This window comes from Podarcis liolepis (assembly GCF_965112155.1).
Source record: "Podarcis liolepis genome assembly, chromosome: 16".
In the NCBI taxonomy this organism is placed as follows: domain Eukaryota; kingdom Metazoa; phylum Chordata; class Lepidosauria; order Squamata; family Lacertidae; genus Podarcis; species Podarcis liolepis.
Window position 1 is genome coordinate 33,421,402 of NC_139567.1, and position 27,429 is coordinate 33,448,830.

Genomic DNA, 27,429 nt, shown 5'->3' on the forward strand with positions numbered 1-27,429 from the left:
TATCTGTAGACAAGGAATAGGTTTGTTAAAAAATTAAAAAGGACCCAGATGCAGGGCTTTTGATGGAAAGAGGATTAGTGGTCTCTATTTTGGGTGTGATATTAACATTATGAGCTCAAGGTGGCTTCTCCCTGCCCCATTTCATCCCTAAAACAACCCTGTGAGGTAGGTTAGGCTAAGAGGCAGTGACTGGCCCAAGGTCACCCAGTTAGCTTCATGGCCAAGTGGGAATTTGAAGCCTGGAATCCAAAATCCTAGTCCAACACTCTCATCACCACAGCACACTCACGTAAGAAGATAAAGCAAGATTATTCAGCAAGTGCCTGGGCTACTTGTTTGGCTCACTGTGTTTGTTCTGCTTATTTAGAGTTGTGAAGAAAATACAAATGACACACGGAGGACACACAAAAAAGTTGCTGGATGCCTTTCTCTTCTAAGCGACAGCTTTCCCTAGGTGTTTGGAGGGGGAGGTGAATGGAAAAAAAGCTGCTTAAAAGTAAGTCAAGAAGCAGGCATACAGTGGTACCTCAGGTTACATACGCTTCAGGATACAGACTCTTCAGGTTATAGACTCCGCTAACCCAGAAATAGTGCTTCAGGTTAAGAACTTTGCTTCAGGATGAGAACAGAAATCGTGCTCCAGTGGCGTGGCAGCAGCAGGAGGCCCCATTAGCTAAAGTGGTGCTTCAGGTTAAGAACAGTGTCAGGTTAAGTATGGACCTCCGGAACGAATTAAGTACTTAACCTGAGGTACCACTGTATTGGGGAGTATCTGAGGTTGCAACACAGCTAAGACTAAGTAGGCCTGGACCAGGTCGGCCTCTTAAATGGGAGACCACCAGGAACCATATATAAAAACAGAATAAAAAATAAATCTTAAAACTTCTGATGCATCCACATGACATGTCAATTCACAGGCAGTTTAGTGCTTATGTCCTAAATGGGGAAACACCAGAAATAGTGGCCCTGAGAAAGTAACAATCCTATTTCTGGATTTTGCTGTTATGGAGGAAGCGCAGCCTGTGCAGGTTCCACAAACAGCCCATAGAATGGCCAAGAAAGGATGGGATGGGGTAAAAAGGATGGGAAGGAGGGAGATGGCGTTGCAGGTGCATGTGGATCACGAGGGCTCAACAGGCACCAGCTGTACATCTGAACTTTCCCATTAAGCGCTGCAGTGCGATGCATCTTCAGGTGCCTCCAATCATGGAGACCCTTGCTTTCTTGTGCCGAGTAAGCATCACAGCCACCCATCAGCACACATCCAGCACAGGCATTAAGTGATGGCAACGCGTTCACCATGCCACCAAAAAATGACCCCCACACCATTCTGCTGCTTTTCACAAGCAAGCTGCCTGTAACTGGAAGCGGTGCTGGGGAGAACAGAACACCCATTCCAGCACAGTGAAGGGAGATCCAAAGATTTCCTTAACGTTTTTGGCATTTCGCGATCTGAACCAGATGAAGTGACGTTGCTTAAAGAGCTTGCAGTATCCGTACAGTGGAGCCTAGAACCCGTAAGATGGGCCAAGACCCTAAACCTGCTCTGGCAAGGTAGACTGTTGTCAGTTGTATTCCAGCTTCAAAAGAAATCTCCTGCAACGTCGGAGGCCCTTAACCTGCAGTTTCGTAACTAGGGACCAAGGGGTTTTACAATTCTGGTGAAATACCTTGCCCTTCTCCTGAACTGGGAGGAGTTATAGAGGTTCTCCCAAACCTCAAACTACTGTATTTTTCGCTCTATAACACACACCCGACCATAACACGCACATAGTTTTTAGAGGAGGAAAATCCGTAGGCATGCCACCCGTAGGCATTTCCTCCATAACACACACAGACATTTCCCCTTACTTTCTAGGAGGAAAAAAGCGAGTGTTATGGTGCAAAAAATACGGTAATTCTCAATATGAAGGAAGGCGTCCTGCTGCTTTCGGAGACACTCTGAAGCTCAAAGCACCATGGACAAGTCCTTCTAGCTACTCAACTCAGGGCTGGGAATGGAGGGGAAAGGTTTGTTTCCATTACCACACAAAGTTGACATTCCTTGCAGGCTCATCACAGCCAATCCCGGGGGGCGGGGGGCGGCGGTGAGGAGAGAGAGGGACACAAGGGTGAACATGATTTTTGGCTAGCCAACCAAAAACCCTCTGATCTTGACTACAGCTGGTATTAAGTGATATGGAAATACGTTTATCTTCATGGGTTACTCATACCTTGCAGAGGACTATAATTTTCCTATTATACATTTAGATGAAGTTTATTTTCTACAAGTATTTAGCCCGAGGGAAGAACAGAAATTGCTGGCCATCGGCTTGAATTGCTAATAAAGAAGGGCAGGCAACAAGCCCCACTTTCTCTTTCCAGAAAAAGATGTAATTCAAGATGCTACTGCTCTGTTCCTTTGCTCTCTGCATCTCACTGCCATGGCAACCAATTCCTGTCTAACTGTATGAATCCTCAAAAGGATCCCTTTTCTTGCACTGAAAACTTCAGAACCACCAAACACACCACATGCTTTGGCCAGACTTTTGAAGGTTTTTTCTAAAGCTAAGTTAATCTGCTGTGTAATGTCCAACATCAGTTCAATGACTCTCTAACTTGATCATGCAAGATGGCCCAGGATAGAAGACATTTCTAGTCTGCAGAGATCTTTCTCTCAAGTTGGAGATACAGTGGTACCTCGGGTTACATACGCTTCAGGTTACAGACTCTGCTAACCCAGAAAACATACCTCGGGTTAAGAACTTTGCTTCAGGATGAGAACAGAAATGGTGCAGCAGCGGCGCAGTAGGCCCCATTAGCTAAAGTGGGGCTTCAGGTTAAGAACAGTTTCAGATTAAGAACAGACCTCCAGAATGAATTAAGTTCTTAACCCGAGGTACCACTGTACATGCTTACACACAACCTACTGTTTGCTGTGGACATGAAAAACAGGTGGGTGCAGGAATTTGCTGGGAAGACGTCCTTGGTTAGTTTTTGGTTGTTTGTTAATGTTGCTAATATTGTTTTGTGGGTGTAATGCTTTGTGAATTTTATGACTTTTCTTGCGGTTGTGCTGTTCAGTCTATTTTTTAAGATTTGTTTTATATATATATTCTTTACTGAAATACAGGAAGTATAAAATTTCATGTGCGCAAGGTAAAATAAGACGCGAATAGAAAAACAACACCACTCGTGTAAAAAACAAAAACTCTAAACACTACATGATTGTTATTGTGGTTAACCTAAACTTAACCTAATACAGTGTTTATAAAAATGAATTCCAAATATCATTAAATTTGCCATAGCAAGCCTACATTTGTAGGTGACTTGTTCATGTGTTGCAAGTTTGTACGTATCTTCTATTCATTCATTTACTGATGACAGAGAGGTCTGGAGGCCAGCATTTGGCTACAGAGGGCCTGAGGTTCCCTACCCCAATCTACAAATTTAAATGCCAGCACCTATGAAATCTGAGATTCCTGAATTAGGTGACCCTCAAGGTCCCTGCCAACTCTATGATTCCATGAGGTGTTTTTGCCAGGAATGTACAAAACGAATTCTTAGCTGGAAAGCGAACTATATATTTTACAAACACAGTTTATTCTTACCCCTTTGAATAGCTTTATGCAGCAAGCTCCAGCCTTTCTTGTCCACCATGTCCACATCTGCCTTGTGATTAACCAGGGTGGTTGCAATGCTTTCCAGTCTTCGAGAAAGTGCCAGATCTAAAGCAAGATCTCCGTTGTGATCTACTTCGTTTAGCTTCCCAGGCAGCTGCAGGGAAACAGGATTAGAAGTCGGGCACCGCACAGCGTGACAGCAAAAGCAGCAGATAAAAAAAGAAGAAGATTCTGGTGTTTATTCTACATTTAACGCCGCTCACTAAGGAGCCACGCAGGGCAGCAGAGAAGCTTAGGAGAGGCCACGCTCAGTGACAAAGCATGACGCAAATCCCAGGCTCAAGAACGAAGGCCGACCTGGACTAAATAGAACAATGGTTCGAACGTAAGGCAGGCTTACGGACAGTTAAAAGAAAAGACAGTGGAGGTTGTGGGGGAAGCAACAATCATTTCGAAGAGAAAGGTTTTATTAGTGATATTGGGGGGGGGGGGGGGAGAACCGTAATTGCAAACTAGTGAAGGTGTTTGTTTTTAAAAACTCCTTTCAGATTCTAAAGTCTATTCTGCTTTCTTAAAACGCAGAGGGAACTGACTTTGTAGTAATGAGCATATTGAGAGATATCTCCAAAATTCTATCCTATTGTAGATTTAGGGGAGGATCTCTGCCTACCTGCGAATCCATTTCAATAAGATACAGGAAAACGACGTCTTCTCTCTCCACTTTAATAGCTTTGTGCAAAGGAAACTCTGTTTTGGATTTGATCATTTTATACAATAGCTGAGCACTCATACTGCTAAAGTCTTCTTTCCTCAAATCATCCTGGGGGGAAAAATCATTAATCAAGAAAGTCACATATCTTGGCTCCAACCTTAGCCCCCGCCCCCCCAAGCTTCAGTCATTTCTCCAGGGCTATTTATTTATTTGTAGCATTTGTACCCTTTTCCTTATCAGAAAGGTTCCCAGAGCAGCTTACATGAAATTAAAACAACACTCCCCACCGTTAGGCTTACATCTTAACAAATACATAAATAAAAACACAACGCAGAGCAAGCATAAAAAAAGTATCAGCCATTTCTACATGCACCTGTGCTTTTAGAAGTGTATGGGTAACAGGAAAAAAACCAGACTTTTGGAGGGAGTCAAACTGAAAAAGTACATTTGATTGTACATGGTCAAATTTTCCCGCCTGCCTCTCAAAAGTCTATGTGGCTGAATACAATTCCCTAGCATTCATTGGTTTCTGGCTTGAAAACTATAAATGCCACGGCAAGAGCAGCACATGTGTTTCTGTGAATCTGTAAAATGATTTCCAACTCTCTTGTTTTCATTGCAATACCAGAGTTTATGGGTCTATGTTTTGTTTTGGTTTGGTTAGTGTACTATGTTTGTTCCTGTTTGTTTTATATTTTATTTTTACTTTACAAATTCTGTGTGTGTTTTTTTTAAAAGAAATGTATGCGTGGGCAGCACAAGGAATGGAGAAAGCTGGGTCTGAAGCTGTGCTACACTACTGCAAGATGGGGGTACTATATAAATAAATTACTGCAAGCTGCTTAGACCAGCCGTCACCAACCTGGTGCTTTGTACTACAATTCCCATAAGCCCCAGCCAACATGGCCAATGGTCAGGGATGATGGGAGTTGGATGCCAACAACACATGGCAGGCCACAGGTTCCCCACCCGTTTTATTGCTCTGGGTGGTATAAGAATGCTCCTTCCGTATCTTAGCTTTGAACACAAGGCTCTCCCATGGGCATGAATCGTTGTACCAGGAACATCCTCCAACATTTTGTTGTCTCAACCTGTGAGATTATTTATCCACACATGTAACATAGGCTGATGATCTTTAATGAGGCACTTTTTCTCCCACGCTGCAAAATGTTTCCACGGGTGGAGGGGGGGAACACTCTTTGGAACTGAGCTATGATTCAATAATTACAGACCAGGAACCGCCTGTTTTCAGTACAGGCATCAGTTCTGCTGTCAATGCCAAGACATCCCATTTTAAGCAGATGCATACACCAAACTGCAGACCAAATGAAAACGAAAACCTCTTTGCGAGTGGGAAGCTAACAAGGCAAAGAGAATGCTGGGCTAAAATTCTTCTCTCCAACATGCTAGCTTTCCACATGCGAGGTGGCACTTGTTGTTTCCTGGGGCAACCTTTAAACACGCAATTCCCCCGCTGTACATGGTACAGCCCAAAGCAGCTGCAGAACACAATGTGGGGGATTTCCAGCATAGTTTCAAATTTTACAGAAATCTTTGCCTTGGAAACAGAGTAAATGCTGCATTTTTAAATTAAAAAACACATATCCTCATTTGACCTCTTGAAGCACCCCATGCTCCTCTCTCGGCGCTTACCCAATGACTAGCAATTATCTCTGCACAGTAGTTCATCAAAGTGCTGGCATTCAGCTCCTCAGCTGTTTGATAGAAGCGGATGCAGTTTCTGACGTTCACAAGTGACATGACTCCTTTTTCACACCTACCAAGACAGACAGGGAAAGAGCCGGGGGTCAGCAAAAAGGGGATTTACCAGGAGATGGTTTTCATTGCCAGCATCAAAAGACTTATCTCAGTAGCTAAAAAGTATGAACACAGACCTGCTTTCTAAAGTATTAGTAAAACTGAAGAAGTTCTTTGAAAGATCTTGGGCCCAGACTGGACATAACTATCTCAGTTAATTAAACTAAGATAGGCAAGTGGTGTGTGTCATCCCTTCCCTCTTTGCTGAGCAACAACTGAAGAGTGCCTGAGTTCATTAACCACAGTTTCCCACTGCATCCAAACCAGGAAACTATGGTTTCCATATTCAGAGCAGATCAGTACTCAAGGAGTAGCCTTCAGCTCCGAAGGAATAGCCTGTCCTGCACTTGAAGACTTCTGAAGTTAAGATTAATATTCTTGGCTAAAAGCCTAACACCCTGCAAGACATTCAGAGGAGGCATTCTGCCGTTAAGCTACCATTCATCCAGTTGAATGAGGCAAGACTTTTCTGCTTGTGCTGCTAACACCATCACCCTGTTGTAAATAATGTCCTGATTCAAGTATCATCATCAATACTTTATTGCGGTCCAAAGACCCATAAAGCATAAACCATAACCATTTCAAAACTAGATACAGTTAAAACGACCATACAGACAGATGTTAGAAACCAAGGCAGTCATTTTGTTTTATCTAGGGCATAATGATCTTTGTTTCTTATAACCTCCAAAAGAAACTTTTCCAGGGCCAGTGTAATACCTGATTCAAGTAATATCTGAGCATTATAATCTATTAACACGTGCCTGGAATGTTGCCTTGCCCATACTGCCAGAAGTAGGCAGATGCGATACATCTAGTAAAGCCAAGTTCATTTGCACACACACAAATGGGATAAATTAATAGGAGCACACAAGATCCCAGAGCAGAAGAGATTCTCTGTGTCACTACAGTCACGCTCGTTACTACAAAGTCAGTTCAAATGTATAGGCTTGACGAAGAACCTGGCGAGATTTCCATCATTTGCTGGAGGAAGCATCAAGAGGGCCTTCTAACCCATGTGTGCAATAGGACAACCTTTACCTAAACCAACCTTCACCAGTGAGCCCAGAACACCTGGAGGTCACCAGGAAGGCTGACTCAAAGCATCCTCAGCAGATCACTCCAAAGGAAAGAGATCCCACCATTGGTCCTGATCACAGCTGCATTTCTGAGAGTGCCCATTTTTGAATTCAAAGCCGCTTCCCAGAGGGATCCACAGGGGGAACAACAATCACTTGCGTTAGGACAAATAGCCTGGTTAATTAAGAAACAAATGCAACCGCTCATTCAGAGGCTTGCCTTTCCCTGAGGAGCTGCAGCTGAAACCTGTTTGCCAGTTTCATCAGCTCGGTCAGGAACACGTCATCTTCTCTCAGCTCCAGCTCATCTGTATAGATCCAACGCAACATCGCCGTTGTCACGTCCGGGTCAGCATCTGTTGGGAGAGCATGAAGGGGATTATGATTTGGCCTTTAGAGGACCACCAACATGCAGGGCTCTAGACCTGACATGCACTTACAAAAACAAAAATAGCCCACCCAAAACTGCACGCTGAGTACTTATGAACCAGCAACCACACTTCTTATGCTCAAGACATTAGCAACGAGCTTGTTTCTGTACTTACAATGTGGGGGGGGGAGTTACTGGCATTTCCCTCACTATGGTAAAGAAATGCAGCATCACATTGCTGCTGCGAGTGATAGGTGGGGCAGTTTACCCTCCCCCCCCCGATCTCAGGAACTAGTAAAGGTGGTATTTATAGCTCTGCTGCAACAAGGGTGTTTGCTGCCTGCTCACCCCCTAGAAAGAGGAGCTGGCGGGAGCACTAATATTAGAAGCTGTTTTCCAAGATGCAGCCAGAGATGTAAGTGGCAAGACATCAATCATATGGGGAAGCCCCGACGGCTTCAACGCCCCACCAACCCACAACTAAAACATAGTCAAGAGCAGGTGGCAGCCCTAGCGTTCTTCTTCCCCCAGCCCCACATTTCAACTTCAGAAACTGCTTGACACCTAAGTATTCTACTTTCACCTCCACTCTGTTTTCATGGTGCTTAAAATGCGAGGCAAGGGGCCAACAGAGAGACAGGGGTCAAATCCTGTCCACCGCCATGAAGTTCAGCTTGGGCCAGTCAACCACTCTCAGCCTAACCTACCTCACAAGCTCATTGCAAGGTAAAAGAGGGCTAGGTAAAGCCATGAATGCCACCTTTAAGCTTCTTGGAGAAAGGGAGAGATAAAATCAGCTAAAATGGGTGAGAGAATTACTTTAAAACGGGTGGTCTCCAACTGGTCTCTCTCCAATGATAAAAGGCACCTTTTCGGGGAGTGGGGCAGAGGAAGAGGTCGTTCTCAGGTATTCCTCCTCCTGGCCTAATTTGTTAAATAAACCCCTCAGTAAAACTCCTAGAGCAGTTTATAAACTAAAATAAACAAATATAAAGCAGCAGCTAAAAAACAACAACCCAATGTAGAGTTCAGCAGAATGCATAAAACCCCCAACAATTTTCCAATGCCCTATATAAATTAGTGTCCAATTTAGCATGTCTGATTTCATTTCTGGTTTGCAATATATGTAGGACACCATCTTTTCCCAATGCCCAGAAGCAGCTGAACTGAACCAATTGATTTGGGGGAGGGAATTCAACGAAGCACATTAGTGCCATTTAAATGTTATTTTCAAACTAGTCATACTTTGGAAGTTGAACAGAATCCATTCCAGAAGTCCATTCAACTTCCAAAACGTTTGGAAACCAAAGTGCGGCTTCTGATTGGCTGCATGAAGCTCCTGCAGCCAATCAGGAGCCACGGAAGCCCTGTCGGATGTTCAGCTTCACAAACTGGAACAGTCACGTCCGTGTTTGCAGTGTTCGGGAGCCAAAACGTTCAAGAACTAAGCTGTTCGAAAACCAAGGTACAACTGTACTAAAAAGCTTTCCTTGGACTTAACTTGTAAACATTTAAAGACCTGAAACATGCCTTAGGATTAACTGGATCTCTCTCTCCAAGAAGTCTGCCCTCAGAGGGAAATCAGGTCCCTATAGCTTCTATGTGAGGCTGCAGAAAGGTCCTGCATCCAGATTATCTCACTGATGCCAGAGTGGGCATTCTGGACCCTCTTATTCTGCCAGCATGACCCTGGACTGGATGATAAAACTATACCATCGCTGGAGCTGGAATAGTTTATGTCCTTCCCACTTATTTCATTCCTGCCCCCACCCTCACACAAAAAAGATCCAGAACAGGACACAACACACCTTCTGCCCTCCAGATGCAAGGCTAGGCAGTTTCAACTGGACTAGTGTTGCATACAATCATCTTGTTATGAAACCATGCACTTTTAGACATGGAAACCTTTCCATGGAAAAAAACAGAGCAACTGTTTTAATTCTCTTTCTACCCCACATCACCGACGAAAGTCATCCTAATACACAAGCATGGGTGTCCCATGGTGGAAATCTGCCACCTGACAGCAGAGCCGCTACAGTGGCAGAGGTGGAGGAGAGACAAGGGATATGGAGACACTGCCACCAGCTCTGCTGAGAAGCCAAGTTCCACCTACAATCTCCTGCCATCCGGCAGCAGCCACTACATCAGGCTGCAGCAGAGGAAGGAAGAGAAGTAACTCAATTCATTAGCCCAGCCGAGAGACCAGCAGCTTTTGGTGCCTCCTCTCCCTGAACTGTTTTCGATCCCAGCGGGTCATCAGAAGATCCTGCAACTACAAAGAAATAATGCCTGGGCTTGCTTATTTCCTCCTCTCACCGAATCCATTTTTCCTTTTGTGTTATCATAAGCCCGAGGGCAGGGGCTCCCTTTAAAAATAAAGCGATCTATAAGGCTCTCTTTTTAACATGGCTCATTTTATGATGCAAACTAAAAATTGGCAATATAATTGCTTGTTTAGAATCAACGTCTCTGGCCAGAATTTTTTTTCTCTCTCTCTCCGTCGCTGCAGGTTTTTAGGGAAGGTATATGCATGGGAGGGAAAGAGAGAAAGGAAGAGAAAGAGGCGCCCAACTGATTAAAGAGCTAATTTCACTAAAGATAAAAGAATGGCGTCTCAACAGTTGCCTTACATGGAATTGCTACACAGGCCGCTCTGACACAGCAACCCTCAAAACAAAAGGAATAACCGGGCCGTTTCAGACGGCTTTGTCTCCCAGCTCTAAGCGGGCTCCCATTCTGTAAAACGAACAGGCCACCACACTTAACATCCACATCATTAAAATGAAAGTGGGATGGGCTACTGATTTAACTAGCATTAAACACAGAGCTCTCAAAGGCCCATTAGCATGTTCTGGAGACAAAGGCTTCATAATTAATGGATCAAGTGCCTCTTTCTGTGGGCGGAGCACCTCCTGAAGGAGAAGACTGCAACCTCCTCTACCAAAGGGGCCTTTCATCTTTTCACTGCTCGCCCAAAGCCAATGAAAGCATCTCTCTCACCCCCCACCCCACCCCAGCCAATCAGAAACCGACCTGACAGATCCAGCTCCTCCGTAGACACCAGGTTGGCCAGGCTCCAAGTCTCGCTGCGAGCTGCCAATACAAATTTGTGAGCGCTGATGCGCCTGTCTCCAACCTTTATCTTCAGGTCACTGGAGAAACACAAGACAAACACACACACACACCTGCGCTTAGATGACTTTGCAAACTTCTGCACAACAGCAAGGAAACTCAGGGTATTCTGCCGTAGAGGAGAAAGGCAGAGCAGTGGCGATAGGAGGATTCCCCACGGCACTTTTGCAGGCTTCTTACGGTCCCAAGCAGCCACAAAGAAGCCTTCAGAAAGAAGCAGGGAGTCTGCACGCTTTGTGAACGGGATAGGGAAATGCTGGCTGTGCACAAACAAGGAGGGAAGCTAACCAGGTTCGGCTTGTTTGCTATTCCCAGGCACGCGATTAAGGGGCAAAACGCTCATCTGAGAAGGAAAACGTTAGAAGAATTAGAGCGACATCTCTTCTCTCAGTGATGCACCCACAATGGGCCTTCTAACACCATCAAGGCTGCATCTCAGGCCAGTTGTGGCTGCACGTCTGGACCTTTTGTATTTAATTTCTTTTTTTAAAAAAAAACACAATCAGGGAAGCAGCTCTGATCCACCCTGTCCATTTGGGCAGTGCTGGTAACAATTAAAAGGTTCATACCTAAAGGATTTGCATGCTTGCTCACAGCCATGTGAAGGTTGTTTAAAGCAAGACTGGGGGTGGGGTGGAGTGAGTGGGTAATGTGACGGGGGAATACGACAGAGATTTATAAATGTATTATTGCTGTAGAGCAAAAGTGGGGAGATAAATGAGGTAATTTAACATTGTGCGTCTAATCAGATTTTAAAAAAAAATTCTTAAGAGGCTAAAAGTATGCTGCCAATTAAACAAGCACCCATTTTTTTAAAAAAATTAATATGTATTTAGTAGAAGTAAAAAGAAAAGAAAAACAGAACCGGAAATTGCAAGCACCACCACATAGGAAGGAATGGCACCCCTTAAATAACTGCCACAAATGTTAAGAATAATCTTAGAAAAAAGCTGTGCCTTTTGCTTCAGAAATATTATTTTAATCATATGGAAATTTAAACTCACTGTCAAAGTGATGGGCACACATGGCTTTAAAAAGGCATTAGTGGTTGATACATATACAAAAATGATATTTTAAGAATGAATACATTGATACCATATTGGCCAGCATATAAGCCACACCCGAATATAAGCCACACCTTTAAAATTCAACGGAGGGAAAGAAAAAAAGACAATACCAAAATATAAGCTGCTCCCTTAAAATTCCGCAGGCACTCACACCCGTTCCATTTTACCGTATGTCTGTTTCAGCAGTGATATCGTAAAAGCCAATTTTTGTAAGGTCACAAATTTAAGTCACACTTTAACTTTTCATGGTCAGAATTTGGAAAAAGAAGTATGGCTTATATTCGGGCCAATACGGTAAGTGCACATTGTTATACACTCAAGTATTCCTGTTTAAGTTGCTGAAATAGAAAACAAAATACAACCAAACAAAACAATCATACCCATAATCTCCAGGTTAGCTTCTATGCATACTGAACACAAATATCCTAACAATATATTATCCATGAGCCCTCGTCAACAGTTGTATGATGCTGGGGCTGATGGGAGCTGTAGTCTAAAACATCTGGAGGGCATCAGATTGATGAAGGTTGCAAAATAGACTCTCCTCAGAAACACAACAAATACTCTATGGCATTTATGCAAGCTTCTATGTTATAGCTACAATAATTAATTGAAAACAACAACAACACTAACTTGCATATTATTTCTTCTCAATAAATTGAATGCATTAAATTGATACCCAGTCCAAACCCTATATAGTCTTTATGTAATACATATAATGTATTGGGACAGGAGGCAAGCTTTCATAGTATTTCCATATCTTTTCTCTTAGTTATGACCGAATATACACCCACCCATGTACTCTACATATATATACACCGTATTTTTCGCTCCATAAGACGCACCTGACCATAATATGCACCTAGTTTTTAGAGGAGGAAAGGGGGAAAGCCCCTTTTTTTGAGGATCAGCTCCAAGTTGTTGAGCTTACTTTGCAAAGGGAAAAAATCCTGTTTTTATGGGGTTCAACTCACAATTCTGCACCTTCTTTAGGAAAGGAAAGGGAGCAGTTTCTACAGTTTCCAGACATAATCTAATTCTCCAGTCACATGTCGCTGGGAAAACAAACAGCCTCCATCTGCAGAACATTCAACAATGGAGGCCGGGGTGAGGGGGCGGGGCCAGAAAGGGAGCCAGTGATCGACCACACATTCCCTCCATAAGACGCACAGACACTTCCCCTTACTTTTTAGGAAGAAAAAAGTGTGTCTTATGGAGCGAAAAATACGGGGAGTGGGGGTGGGTGGGTGTGTATATATATATATATATATATATATATATATATATATATATATAAGAATTGTAGAGTTGGAAGGGACCACGAGGATCATCCATCCCAACTCATCCAACTCATTGCAGTGCAAGAATATTTTGCGCAACATGGGCAATTAGGGATTAGACCAATTCACAGGTGATGGCTGATAGGTCTATCAAGCAGCATTGGCAGCAACATATTTATATATATATTTGTACCCCACATTTCTTCTGTCATGGGAGTAATGGAGCATCAAGGTTCAGAGGCAGTCCAGCAATTGAGACTGTTCGCTAGGCCCTGCTTAGGGCCTCTCTGAAGTATTTGCCTGGCCACTTTGTGAAAACCAGATGATGAACTAGATGGCTCTTAAATACGATCCAACAAGGTTCTGTGCATTAAGACGTCTGGTGAGAAAGTGTTTAGGAGCTGAAAATAACTCTTTCTTCGCTAAGTGTTTATCAGAGCTTGGGCTGACAAGGGAGACCCTCAACTGACAAATGACCATCAACCTGGAGGCCTGAAAGGCTGATCCTGTCTTATGTTTAATCACTGTACTATATTTAAAGTCTTTAAGTGATTTTACCACTACCAGCACCACTACTGCATAATGCAGAACGGTGATCTCGGCATTTCAGCAAACATGAAACACACACAGCTTAGTTCCAAGGAAGAGGTTTGTGAATTAAGAAATTTGGTCTTACACACTAGCTGAAAAGTTATGAGCAACAAGTTATAGGGTGTGTCCCCTTTCTCTTTCCAAAAAACACTGGACACCAAAACAGCGTTAACTTCCAGTTTTGAAGAATAGGAAGTGCTTAGGAAGCAAAGCAAAAGTATATTTGTCCAAGATAAATATTTAACTTCAAACTTCCCAAAAAGAAAAAAGGAAAAAAGCAAAGTACATTTGTCTGGCTCGGTTTCCCAGCAAAATATGCTGCATTTATGTATTAAGTGAGCAGCAATACTTTAAAGCAACACTGTCTTTACAAGGGCCATTAACTGCAACTCTCAATCCTCCACAAATACATGCTTGGCCTGGAATCAATTATTTTGACACGAGTAAAAGAGTTTGTTTCTAACTTTACCCTGCAGGAAAACATAGGAAACTCCTTGCTTCCATTCTGTCAAGTTGGAGGATGAGATTCTGCCTTCTGAAAGATTAGATTAGACTGCATTTCACCCAGTATAAGATCTTGGAACTTTGTTTTTTCCAATGTTCAGAAGCAATCTAATGGCTTCCATGTTACGTGTGTGAACAATATGCCTACATAGGCAAGCATCCTCTAAAGGTGTTTAAACTATTTTGCTTTCCTGTGCTTAATGCATTGTCCCTGCTTTCTTGCAAATGGCAAACATAGTGTAAAATAGCACAAAGAGATAGGAAAAAGAGGCACAGCGTTTCAGAAGAGATTGTACCCGGTAAAAGCTGAAAGGGTGTTGGTGGAAGTTAAGAATTGGTAATGGATGCAAAAAACAGAAAGGAAGTTAAGCTTATTTGTGTACAAATTTACAGCACTTATGGTTGCAAAACGAGGCTGAGGCCTAAGTGGGTAATCTGATGAAATCTTTAAAAGGCAGAGGCCGGATTCAAACGTCAGAGTCAAACCATGGCTTGGCAGATGGGGTCATAACTTAAGTTCTGCTTGACACAGCAACAGAACCCAGCCCATGGTTCTGTCTTCACCACCACACGTTTACCTGTATTGCTCCTGCTCATACAACTCTGCTACGATGGCAAGCAGCCGACTGATGAAGGAGTCGCTGGCACTCTCCTTGTTAGATTGAGCGGCCAAGAGAGTGCATTTCCTCTCCGTCTCAGTCAGCTTCTTCTGCAACTTGACATATTCCTGACGGAGAAGCATCAGATGTTTTTCCAGTTTGGCCACCTCTTCTGCAAAGACAACGGAACGAAATTCAAAACATGGGGCAAAAGCCTCCTGGCACCTCACAGAAGCCACTCCATCAGGCTGCAGAGCACAGGGAGAGGAGGGAAGCAGGCCTTTTCCGTCTTCTCTACGAAGAGAAGTGCTACCTTTGGCTCTCCCTCAACTCACACAGCGGCAGTCATTCCAAGAGGCTTCATGAACTGCTTCAGTCCCAGCTGACTGTTATAAGATCTGTAAGACTGGTGTCTGAGTTTGCCTCCCTGCCTCTTTACTCATTCCTCCTCATCCTTTTTTAATCGTGTCACGTCTCTTAGATATTGAGTCTGAAGGGAAGGAATTACTGGTGTGTGTTTTTTGTAAGCTAAAGCGTGGGGTAGTAAAAAAGGTAAAGGGACCCCTGACCATTAGGTCCAGTCGTGGCTGACTCTGGGGTTGCAGCGCTCATCTCGCTTTATTGGCCGAGGGAGCCGGCATACAGCTTCCGGGTCATGTGGCCAGCATGACTAAGCCACTTCTGGCGAACCAGAGCAGTGCACAGAAATGCCGTTTACCTTCCCGCCGGAGCGGTACCTATTTATCTACCTGCACTTTGACGTGCTTTCAAACTGCTAGGTTGGCAGGAGCAGGGACCGAGCAACGGGAGCTCACCCCCTTGCGGGGATTCAAACCGCCAACCTTCTGATCGGCAAGTCCTAGGCTCTGTGGTTTAACCCACAGCGCCACCCGCATAAATAGCTGAGTAGTGTAGCACATGCTTTGCAACCAAAAGGATCTATGGTCCTATCTATCTCTGCCTCATGTACCAGGCCTGGGAAGACTCTTGGCAGTCCAAGGAGACAGTATTGGCCTAGATGGACCAATTGTCTGGCTCAGTACAAGACAGTTCAAAGGGACAGAGCCAGCATAGCCAATGCAGTGCCTCCTGGAAGTTGCGGACTCCAACTCCCATGAGCCCCAGCCAGCACAGCAAATGGTCAGGAATGATGAGAATTGTAGTCCAACAACAACTGGAGGGTACCACACTGGATGGTCTATGCCAGGAATAACCAAACTGGGAGATTCCCTCAAGTTTGTCCCTTTGCATGCAGTTCTGTAGGGCAGCATTTCCCAACCTTGGGCCTCCAGCTGTTTTTGGACTACAACTCCCACAATCCTCAGCTAGCAAGACCAGTGGTCAGGGATGATAGAAATTGTAGTTCGAAAACAGCTGGAGGCCCAAGGTTGGGAAACACTGCTGTAGGGAATTAGTTTGTGACAAACATTCATTTTTATTCCATCAAACACAGAGGGGCTTTCTGAGAATGCACGCGATTGCACCATTAGTCATTCCCCTGTATGATTGTTCATCAGTACATTCTCTCTGTGGCACCCAATTTTAAAAAGATGCTGGACTATTTTAAAAAAGGTTTTGCGTGTATAAGCCTTGAGATAAAAGGTGAGGACAATGACAGGCAAGGATTTCTGAAGATGCAGAGTTCTACAATAGACACGCTGCTAAACATCACAGAGCACTTGAGCACTAAAAGCATCAGCAGAGGATCCACCTGCTGCTCCCACAAATAACTACATTTCCAAAAGCAGAAACTTCAGAAAGAACTACAGTATGCCAACGATACTCCTGCCTGGGGTGAAGATTCCTTCCCACCTTGCGCTGGAAATACAAATCTCCACCTCCACCCACCCCCGGTGAAAAGGAACAAGGCCAGCACAGCAAAGAATAGGCACATTTTTGTTGGTGTCAGTCTTTCAGATTCTAAAAATCCCAGAAATGCATTCCCTGAAGTGACCAATCCTAGTCCCTAATCGGACTAAAATCAATTTTAAGAGCTTCACGCTTAAGACATACTTTGACAAAGAGATTTGCTCAAGTCAAAACTTTTGGAATACCTTTTGGAAGTACTGGAACTCTGGCTTGTTGGGACCTCAGGTAAGTTAAGAGCGAAAGGATTTTTTAAAAACTAGCTGCAGCTAAATGGTAGAGCACACACTCTGCATACAAAATCCCCCAATTTTGAGTCCTTAGATGTTTCTGGACCACAGGCAGCATCATCCTCAGTCAGCATGGCCAATGGTTAAGGATTTTGGGAAATGCGGTCCAACATCATTTGGGGACTCAAGGATGGGGAAGGCTGCTCCAAGAACATAGGGGCCCTGCTGGCTCAGACCAGCGTTGCATCCGATCCAACATTACATTCTCACAGTCACAAGCAGGAGATGTGTGGAACAGCAGTCTCCCAGTAATGATCCCCAACAACTGGTATTCAAAGGTATATGAACAATGATACTGGAGGCAATATATAACCACCATGACTAGCAGCCACTGATAGTATTAATCCTCCCCATAAATTTGACTTAACGCCATTTTAAAGCCATCTGAGTTGGCAGCCATGCCTTGTGGGAGCGAATTCCATAGTGCAACCATGTGCAGTGAAAAGACACACCTCCTTTTGTCTATCTTGATTCTTCCAGCGTTCAGTTCATTGGACGAGCCTGGGATCTAGTATTATGGGAGACAGAGGGAGAACCTCTCTCTATTCATTTTCTCTATGCCACCCATAATGTCACACAGCTCAGTCATGCTGCCATCGCAATTTGTCCCTAAAGAGACCCAGTTTCCCTGGCATCTCTGGGGATCTCAGGTAGGAAGCCTAAGGAACGTCTGGGCTTTTATACTTGATACCCTTCAGAATGAGCAATGATAAAGGAAGTCTGAGGCTACAGGCTGCACTCCAACAACCCTCATAGTGGGGGAGGTGTATGCTAAGTTATTGTATCAATACACTGCATCTGATGACATTAAAGAGGCTTTCTTCATTGATCTTTATGCTGTCAAATCCACCAAGAATGACTAATTGTTTCCATTAAGTACCAGCCAGCAAGATTTGCTAAAAAGCCAGATATGTGGCATTAACTGTGCTTTGATACGCTGCTAGCAAATGCATCAAGGCTCGGCTAAGATCACCATTCACATTTTACACTGGTTGTAGATATAAAGAACTGACATCGCAAAGTAGGTGTACGTTAACAAAGAAATTCTGAATCATCTAAAACAATCCTTACGAATCTAGTCCAAGACTCTGGTAGTATACTTATTCCATACCAAGCATTTATTCTTAGAAAGGAGGTTACCAATATTTTAAAGGCAACTGCAATTTTAAAAGTTACACCAGAATTGGTCATACCTGGAAAGGGAACCAGGTGTGCAAGAAAGGCTTGCTGAGCAGTTGAGAACTGTGTGTCATGAGTCCCAAAGAGCCATCGGGAAGGGGCTGGTTGGACCGGGGGGGGGGGGCGCAGCTGGAGGAGCTGTCTGCAAACGACCCTGGGAAGGGGCCCAGTGGTTTGGAACAGACTGCGTCAGGGCCATGAGAGAAAGGAGATGCTCCAATAGTCAGTTATTGACGAGGAGTTGGATCCTGGGCAGGAAGGGGGTGTTCCAGTGGTATAGCCTCCCAGTATGCCACTCTGAACTCTGCACCCACTCCCCAGGGTCTGGTTTGACTAGCCCCTACATGATGTCTCCTTAGATCTCAGAATCCTGTGCAGGCTCCAGCAAGGTATGTTTAACAGTGAAAGGAATCTACAAAGGATGCACATGGGCAGGGACTCCCTATTCAATACATACTGGCGAGCAGTGACTCCATGCATGGTCCTTAAGCATGCTGGAACAGCTGCCTTCCATATTAACTACTGCACTTGGCCACAATCAAATCATTTAGTTTCATGCTGTTTATTGTGTGTGCATGTTTTAATGAAGTTCAATCTTAATTCTCAGCAACCTTGAAAGGATACATTTCCTGAAAGGCAGAATATGAATAACTGTAACAAACAAAATGAGCCAAGCAAACTCAACCACAACTCTTCCCAGGGGTCCTTCAGTTTGGACTGAAAAAGAGAGAATGAAGTCTTGCAATCTGAATACTGCCACTATATTATCCGGTTATTCTGAGTGTGGTGCTGATAATGCCAAGGTTGCAGGTTCAATCCCTACATGAGACAGCTGCATATTTCTGCGTTGCAGGGGGTTGATTCTCAGGGTGCCTTCCAATTCTACAATTCTATATAGAATTTACCTTTCATGGTTAAGAAGGCCAAAAGCTTTACAGGAAAATCACACACCATCACTTTAAGGCAGTGAAGGGTACCAGTATTGATCAGGGAACTTTCACTGAATAATGCATAGTTAGGCATTGCATGGAATGCTTTCATCTGCAGCAGAGCATTCAGTGTCTCTGGATATATTCAGAGCAGGCTGTGGTTGCTTCTAGTAGAAACCAACTAATTAGCTGGCCAGCAGATAAACCATTTGTTAAAGCAAGGGTTGGGGAACCTGTAGAGCTGTAGACGTTCTTGGACTCCAGCTTCCATATGCCCAGCCAGTATGGCCAATGGTCAGGGATTGGTAGCTACCAAGTTGGAGAAGGCTGGTCTAAACCATCAGCTTGACTGCAACTATTAAAGGTAAAGGTAAAGGTAAAGGTAAAGGGACCCCTGACCGTTAGGTCCAGGGTTGCGGTGCTCATCTCGCTTTACTGGCCGAGGGAGCCGGCGTACAGCTTCCGGGTCATGTGGCCAGCATGACTAAGCTGCTTCTGGCAAACCAGAGCAGCACACAGAAAGGCCGTTTACCTTCCTGCCGGAGCAGTACCTATTTATCTACTTGCACTTCGTGCTTTCGAACTGCTAGGTTGGCAGGAGCAGGGACCGAGCAACAGGAGCTCACCCCGTTGCAGGGTTTCAAACCGTCGGCCTTCCGATCGGCAAGCCCTAGGTTCTGTCATTTAACCCACAGCGCCACCCACATTTAGGGCAATGCTAAAGTTTATCTCCTTCTATCTGAGGACTTTTGCAAGAGATCTCTAGATGTCCAGATGGGATTTTTCCAGCCTGGTTGATATTCAAAGATGACACATACAGTTCTTCAGTGACACAGACTGAGGATGGAATGTTAAAACAACCCGTTTAACTTTAAAAAAGCATGTTTTAATGGCTCAATCAACTAAAGAACTGAAGCCTTATTTTGAATATAGCTGGTGCAAATGGCTAGTGTTTTTACCAGAGGACTAATCTCTTCTCAAACACAAGTGGGAATGTCTCTTAACTGCTGTAACATATCTATTATCTAAAAACAGGGAAGTATATGCTTTTTCTTCAGAACTGCTCATTCATGTGCACAGTTACTCATATTCAACCAATTTACTCAATAAACTAAGTAACTTCTTTAAGTGGGCAGCAGTCCAAATTGTTGCACAACAGTGCCTCACAGCTTTTACCATTAAACCAAGTCCTATTTACTTTGGAAAAACTTGCCCACCCACACTTTGTTGTGATTATTTATCTACTACCATTTGCTCACCCAGGGCACAGAGGGCAAACCAACCAAAGACAACCACTTCAGAAATTTGAGGGGAACGAAACCTTAAAAGCAGGTCTCTTCATTACGAAGATCTGGGTTCTTCCTATTCTCCCAAGAAAACTTTCTGAGAAATGAAACTGCGTGGACGGATCTCTGGCTGTGAGAGGAAGTCAGTAAAATCTGCCAGATCATCACATGTAGGTGTTGCACAATTTTCAGTACTGTTTAAAAAAATCCAAGTCATCTCTGAACATCCCAGGAAAGTGAAATGACTATATGGAAAGCAAATAAAAATTTACTAAACGGATATGCAATCTGTGGCTGTGTTTGCATGTCACAGTAAATCAGAAACCATTTGCATTCCACAAGAACACAGAAGAAACACACCACATTCCTTGGCTCAGCATTACATCCAAACTAAGATAATAAACCAAGGATTGTTCTTGGGTAACCAATCATGGTTTGAGCAAAACAAACCATGAACCTGGGTGAAATGCTAAGCCAAGGTTTGAGTTTGTTTCCTCCACAACACTGCTAGCAGGGAAGAGCTAAACAAACCAGATAAGGGTGCTCATTTTTAAACAATTTGATAGCCCATTCTGATCAAAAGCTTGTCCTCTACATTATCAACAAAAATTAGTCCTACCATTGGTTATTATATACATCTGTCATTATTTCAGCTGCAAAGTGTAGTTACAGTTAGGTGGGTATCCTGCCTAAGGTTGAAAGAGGAATCATGGCCTAAGGAGAATTAAAAAGTGAATTTTCTTAGATCAACCTTAGCCAATCTGGAACTCTTTGGAGGTTTTGAGAGGCAGCTCCCATTCGTTCCAACTGGCAAAGCTGTTGGCAAGGGCTGCCTTGGATCCAGACAATAACTCTGAAGCCACTTTATAGCACAGGTGAAGAACTGCTGGCCTGTTGGCCAGATCCAGTCCAGGGTATATTCCCATCTGACCCCCCTGCTTATCCTCAGCTCCAGTGCTCCTCAATCCCACCCTGCATTCCTTGCAGCCTCCCACCCTGATGAAATGGCAATGGGTGGGGGAAGCACTGCCTGTTGGGAGGACAGAAGGAGAGAGGCAGGTGATGCATGCTTCATTCCTCAAAGCGACAACAAAAACAAAAGCATGTGGGTGGGCTCTTGTTTTTGCACATTTCTGAAATTTCCCTTTTATCTTGAATAGAGCAGAAATGCACAGGAGCAACAGATCTGGGCTAATAAAAAATTGGCCTCTTTTCTCTTTTAGAATGTAATAAAAACAATAATGTTCTTGGATATGCAATTGAACAGCTCGATCCTAAAGAAATGGTCATTCATTGATTGAGGTGAGACTAGCATTTAGGTATGGGTGCAATCTTATGGTCACTTACTTGGCAGCTAGTAAAGGTAAAGGTACCCCTGACCATTAGGTCCAGTCGTGACCACTCTGGGGTTGCGGTGCTCATCTTGCTCTATGGGCCGAGGGAGCCGGCGTACAGCTTCCAGGTCATGTGGCCAGAATGACTAAGCCGCTTCTGGCGAACCAGAGCAGCGCACGGAAACGCCATTTACCTTCCCGCCGGAGTGGTACCTATTTATCTACTTGCAGTTTGACCTGCTTTCGAACTGCTAGGTTGGCAGGAGCTGGGACTGAGCAACAGGAGCTCACCCTGTCACGGGGATTCGAACCACCGACCTTCTGATCAGCAAGTCCTAGGCTCTGTGGTTTAACCCACAGCACCACCTGCATCCTTTACTTGGCAGCTAGTCCTTTCTAAATCTAATGCCACAATCCTACACACACTAACTAGGGAGAAGCACCACTGAACTAAATTGGAACTTCATGTCTGTAAATCTACCTTAAACAGGACCCCATGAAAATATGATACGGGCTGTAATCTTAAACATATTTACAAAAGAGTACTAGGGGCTGGATTTGTTCAGCACTGCAACCTAGGTTGCTTCATGCAACTCAACACCCTATTCTAAGTGCATTTACTACCAATGAAGACTCACTGATGTCACTGAAACCTTCCACAAATGGAAAGAGCTGGGTCAAAATCCCACGTCAGCCATAAAATTAACCAGACGAACTTGAACCTGCCACTGTTTCTCAACCTAACCTGCTTCAGAGATTTGCAGGGAGGAAAATAAGAGGTGAGAAGGGATAAGTATGCTACCCCAAGCTCCTTCAAGGAAAAGAAATACAAACCCTCACATACATTTTTGCTATTTTTTCCCAGTAACAAGTATATTCAAGGGTCCTCCCTACCACACACATAAGCCCAATGCTCAAGGAAACATCCTTGAGATGGGTTGTGGGTTTGAGCCACAAATTCAGCAAAAATATTCTTGCATGGGGGGGGGGGGGCAGGTTTGGACTAGAGGACCCTTGTGGTCCCGTGCAACTCTACCATTCTAGGATCCCTCATCTTCCCGTCTTCCGCAAAAGAAACAACTGAATAAACTTCCCTTTGCTTTTAATTGCTTTTGTTCATATCCCTCACCAAAGGCTAACTTTTTATGGATGCTTTCACAAAATCCCTTAGTCCTTATCTCCTAGTGAAATGAAGTCCACATAGATACAAGTAAACCTAATGCACATTCCTCCCCACTGTTAACCTTGGCTTCAGCCTGCCTCCCCCTCTGCCTCCATCCTCCACACCACCTCTATTGTAAGCTGTTTCAGGCAGAGACCTGTTGTCTTGCTGTAATTCTATAAAGCACCATGGACACGGGCTGTGTTATGCATAACAGAACAAATCTCTTCCAGCAGGAACCTTCCCCTGCCTTGTTTTGTCTCTGTAAAATAGCATGCACACCAAGGACCCTATGGGCCATGACTACTATTACTAAGTAAGTAGATCCAAGCTTTGGGTGGGATCTAGTACCACTTCAGTACTTGGGCAGCCTTCTCTGTGAAGTGCCATACACACTGAGGGTATTGTATAAATAATAACAATGACTGCACTCTCCCTGGGGCAGAGACACGTTACAGAAAAGCAACATGAATACACAGAGAATAATATGGAGGTGATTTTTGTAATCCTTTACAAAAAGTTCAGAAGAGTTACTAAAGTGTCTTAAAGCCGCTGTGCTGTTGTGGGTGTGCAGGAAACAATGTATGCCTTAATTGAAGCTTGGTTAAGGAATACTAACAACAGAGGCAACAAGCTGAGTTCTAAGCAGCTGAGATATGGGAAGGGACATAAGCACAGAATTTGCATGCAGAAGGTGCCAGGTTCAATCCATGGCATTTCCCACTGGGTTTTAGAGAGCTGCTACTGGTAGGCAATACGCAATTAGTGGGAGAGACTGGCAGATCTGTACCATACATTAAAAACACACCCAGAGCACATTTAAAGCACATATTATTTCCCCAAAGAATCTAGGGAACTATAGTTTGATAAGGAAGGGTAGATCTGTGAGGGGTAAACTACAGTTCCCATGATTATTTGGAGGGCGGAGGTTGTGTGCTTTAAGTGTTTGCTGAATGCAGTTTAAATCTATGGTGTGGATTTGCCCACATGTAACTCAGTGGAGCCAACTACACTTTTTCATGTAGAAGGTCCTAGGTTCAATTAAAAGCATTAGGTGCCAGGAGATAGGACAGACAAATGGACACACCATTACCACCAGTCAGTGTAGAAAGACCAATGGGGTGACATGGTATAGAGTAGACTCTTTATGGTCCTAAGTGGGTGGGTGCATGCATGCATACAGGGGTGGAGTGGTGCTACTATGACTCCCCCATTTCAAAGAAACACCTATCTAGGAAGATCGTCTTCCTCTACTTCCACACATAAGCTTCTACTTAACTCACCAAGCAGAAAGAGTTGTTGGAAAAGAGTCTCTCATGCCCCACAGCATACAAACATACAACACCCCACCCAGGGCCAAGTAACACTCACTCCCAGTTGACCTCCTCACAACCCTTGCATTGCCACAGTAGTTCATGCATCGATTACTTCAAGATGTGTGCTCCTGATCCGGAAGTTGCAGTTCGTGCAGAATGCTGCAGCGTGACTGCTGACAGAAACAAGGCATAGTCAACCCATAACACCTGTGCTCTGCACTAGTTGCCGATTTGCTACTGAGCCAAGTTCAAGGTGTTACAATTGGCATATGAAGCCCTTAACAACTCGGCACAAGTTTACTTTTATCAGATGTGCACCCACTCAACGGCTTTGATCAGCGGAATCGGCAGTACTTACAGATGCCACATAAAATACCCATTCCGTATTTGTAAGAACTCGATCCTTTAGTGCACTTTGGAACTCCCTGCCTATTGAGAACAAACAGACACCTTCACCGTACTCTTTTTTTTGGCACCTGCCAAAAGTCTACCCAGAAAGCCGAGATAATTTTAATCTGCTTCAGTTATCTTAACTTTTGTCTGTTTGAAGGCAGGGTTGTGAATTTTTCTATATTTTAGTTTTTCATCCTTTGTAAACTGCTTTGATGTGTGTGTGTTTGCATGCTTTTTTTTGTTTGCGTGCCTTTTAAAATCAAATGGTCTATAAATTTTATGGCGCCAATAAAACAAACCCTGCGAGGTAGGTCAGGCTGAGGGGCTGTGACCTGCCCCCAAGGTCACTTGGCCGAGTTGGAGGCGTTGGGGGGGGGAGGATTTGAACCCAGGTCTCTTCCAAGTCCTGGTCCACATTCTCTCTAACCGCTGCACCACTATGGCCTCGCCTACCTCCCAGGGCTCTTGCGAGGATATAGGACGGGGGTGGGGAGAAGGTCCACCTACCCTGCCTCGATCTCCTCGGGAGGGAATAGAGTTAAATAAAATACTAACACAAATAAACGAGGCACGCCCAAACACTCCCCCCCCGCCCGTCCAAGCCGGTTTCAATCTCCCCCCACCCCGCACCAACCCAGCAGCACCAAAACCACTGTTAGCTAAGCGCTCCGCCCCACAGAAAAACCGCCTGAGGTGGGGGGAAAAACCCTCCCGCTCCTCAAGGTGCAGCTGGCATTGCCGCCGCCGCCCGCATCGCGCATACCTTCCGCCATGTTGGCCCTGGGCCGCTGCCTCGGAGCTCTCGCGAGATCTGAAGTGAGAGCGGGAGGAGGAGGGGTGAGATAGAGCGGGGTGGGTCGGGGAGGGAGGGGGAGGAGAGAAAAGGAGGCGGGGCGCGCACGCGCAGTAGCGGCACAGCCTTCCTGTCTGGGCTGAAGTTATGGCCGCTGGGAAGAAGATGCAGGAGGAGCGAATTCGGGTTTGGAAGGAACAGTTCTACACCGCGCGTTCTTTTCCGAGGTCCTCCTTCCCCGCCCCGAGGGCGATACCACCGCCTCTACCCGGAGAGGAAATTTTGTCTTGCTTTTAAAAGCGAGGCCATGGCAAAAGTGCCTCTCTGAGCATATTTTTTATGTATTTAAGGCAAGGGCGGCGTACGTGGTTCTCCCGCGCCCTCATTTTTAACCTCAACACACCAACCCTGTGAGGTAGGCCGAGAGACAGGGACTGGCCCAAAGCCACCCAGTGTGAGCTTCCTAGCTGAGCTGGGATTTGAACTCTGGCCTTCCAGGCTGTAGTCTGACACATCAATCCGTTTTAAATATTGTAAAAAGGTAAAGGGACCCCTGACCATTAGGTCCAGTCGTGGCCAACTCTGGGGTTGAGGCGCTCATCTCGCTTTATTGGCCGAGGGAGCCGGTGTACAGCTTCCGGGTCATGTGGCCAGCATGACTAAGCCGCTTCTGGAGAACCAGAGCAGCGCACGGAAATGCCATTTACCTTCCCGCCGGAGCGGTACCTATTTATCTACTTGCACTTTGACATGCTTTCGAACTGCTAGGTTGGCAGGAGCAGGGACAGAGCAACTGGGTACGGGGATTCGAACCGCCGACCTTCTGATTGGCAAGCCCTAGGCTCTGTGGTTTAACCCACAGCGCCACCCGCGTCCTAAATATTGTGCTTTAATATTAATACAGTATTGTGTTGCAATCTACCCCGGGACCTTAGGTTGAGGGGTGTGCAATAAGTAATAATAAAAAGGAGAAAAGAGAAGACTGCCTTCTGTAAATTAGAACACTTGGCCACTCCACTGCCATAACAGAAGTGTAAATGCATTTGCTACCTAACAGGGCTTTTGAAAGGTCAGTAAATTTTTATGAGTGTTTTAAAAAGATTATTATTATTTTTTTGCACAGTAGACGAAGAGAACCAGCATGAATCCACTAACCAAAGTGAAGCTGATCAATGAGCTGAATGAGCGTGAGGCACAGCTTGGTGTACAAGATAAGGTCTCCTGGCATGCAGAGTACAGTGACAGTGCCTGGGTGTTTGTGGGTGGTCTTCCCTATGAGCTGACGGAAGGCGACATTCTTTGTGTGTTTTCACAGTATGGGGAAATTGTGAACATAAATCTGGTGCGTGATAAGAAGACAGGGAAATCCAAAGGCTTCTGTTTCATTTGCTATGAAGATCAGAGAAGCACCATTCTTGCGGTTGATAATTTTAATGGAATAAAGATTAAAGGAAGGACAATTCGTGTGGACCATGTGGCTAACTACCGCCCACCGAAAGACTCCGAGGATATTGATGATGTGACAAAAGCTCTCCGAGAAAGAGGATGTGGTGCTAAAACACCGCCAAGTTCACCAGAGTCCCCCAAAGACAGTGAGGTGGTGGTAAAGAAACACAAAAGAGAGAAATGCAAGAAGAAGAAAGAGAAAAGAGAGCACCAAAAACAGGTGAAAGAGGAACAGCTTGCAGACTCTCCTCCTAAAACCAGGATCAAAGTGGAGAAGGAAGACCCAAGGTATGAACGGCATGCCAATGCAAGTCAGCAGACATGGAGTAGCACATCTGGGCACAAACATGCAAGCGGGAGTCTAAGTAGGAGCATGCAAGAGTTAGGTCTCCAGACACCCACAGACAGGGACAGGAAAGAAGAGAGGAGAATCTACAGAGACAAGCACAAGAGGGTAGATACTCCCAAAGAAAGGCCCCGAGCAACAGAAAGCAGATGATTTTGGGAGTGATGTTAGAGAAGAGAAGCCCTGCAAGGAGTCGTCTTCAAGCCACCACAGACCTGACATGCAGGGAGCCCTGAATCCTTGGTGGAGTTAATGTTGTGTGCTATTGGCCTCCGTTTTTTAAGTAACTTTGTATTGGTTTTAGAAATAAGAATAGTAAAATTTGCATATAGACCAAG

General features: G+C 44.7%; 2 protein-coding genes across 8 annotated transcripts in view; one reads left to right on the plus strand and one right to left on the minus strand.

The window, feature by feature from the left end:
* The window catches only part of ANKFY1 (ankyrin repeat and FYVE domain containing 1), a 48,164-nt gene extending 22,815 nt beyond the window's left edge, over nucleotides 1-25,349 (minus strand). Inside the window, exons 1-7 of one of the 2 annotated variants that reach the window (XR_014520032.1) lie at nucleotides 25,270-25,318; nucleotides 14,731-14,923; nucleotides 10,612-10,730; nucleotides 7,429-7,564; nucleotides 5,968-6,091; nucleotides 4,273-4,422; nucleotides 3,591-3,756 (exon numbers count right to left, since the gene is read on the minus strand). Coding sequence is in view for 1 of the 2 variants with exons in the window: in XM_083479529.1 (XP_083335655.1) it covers nucleotides 3,591-3,756; nucleotides 4,273-4,422; nucleotides 5,968-6,091; nucleotides 7,429-7,564; nucleotides 10,612-10,730; nucleotides 14,731-14,923; nucleotides 25,270-25,279 (898 nt within the window). In the remaining variant the exon portion in view is untranslated. Of the gene's footprint in view, nucleotides 1-3,590; nucleotides 3,757-4,272; nucleotides 4,423-5,967; nucleotides 6,092-7,428; nucleotides 7,565-10,611; nucleotides 10,731-14,730; nucleotides 14,924-25,269 lie in introns of both variants that reach the window. The other variant, XM_083479529.1, reaches the window with a different exon arrangement.
* Nucleotides 25,263-27,429, plus strand: LOC310695382 (RNA-binding motif protein, X-linked 2-like). 6 transcript variants are annotated; one of them, XM_083479659.1, is made up of 2 exons: nucleotides 25,263-25,322; nucleotides 26,426-27,429. In XM_083479659.1, the coding sequence occupies exons 1-2, from the start codon at nucleotides 25,278-25,280 to the stop codon at nucleotides 27,242-27,244; spliced, it is 864 nt and encodes a 287-aa protein (XP_083335785.1). In that variant the 5' UTR covers nucleotides 25,263-25,277; the 3' UTR covers nucleotides 27,245-27,429. The 6 variants fall into 6 exon arrangements, with proteins under 6 accessions (XP_083335785.1, XP_083335787.1, XP_083335788.1 ...); XM_083479661.1 differs by lacking the exon at nucleotides 25,263-25,322 and adding an exon at nucleotides 25,414-25,526 and having other exon boundaries at nucleotides 26,423-27,429; XM_083479662.1 differs by lacking the exon at nucleotides 25,263-25,322 and adding an exon at nucleotides 25,417-25,526.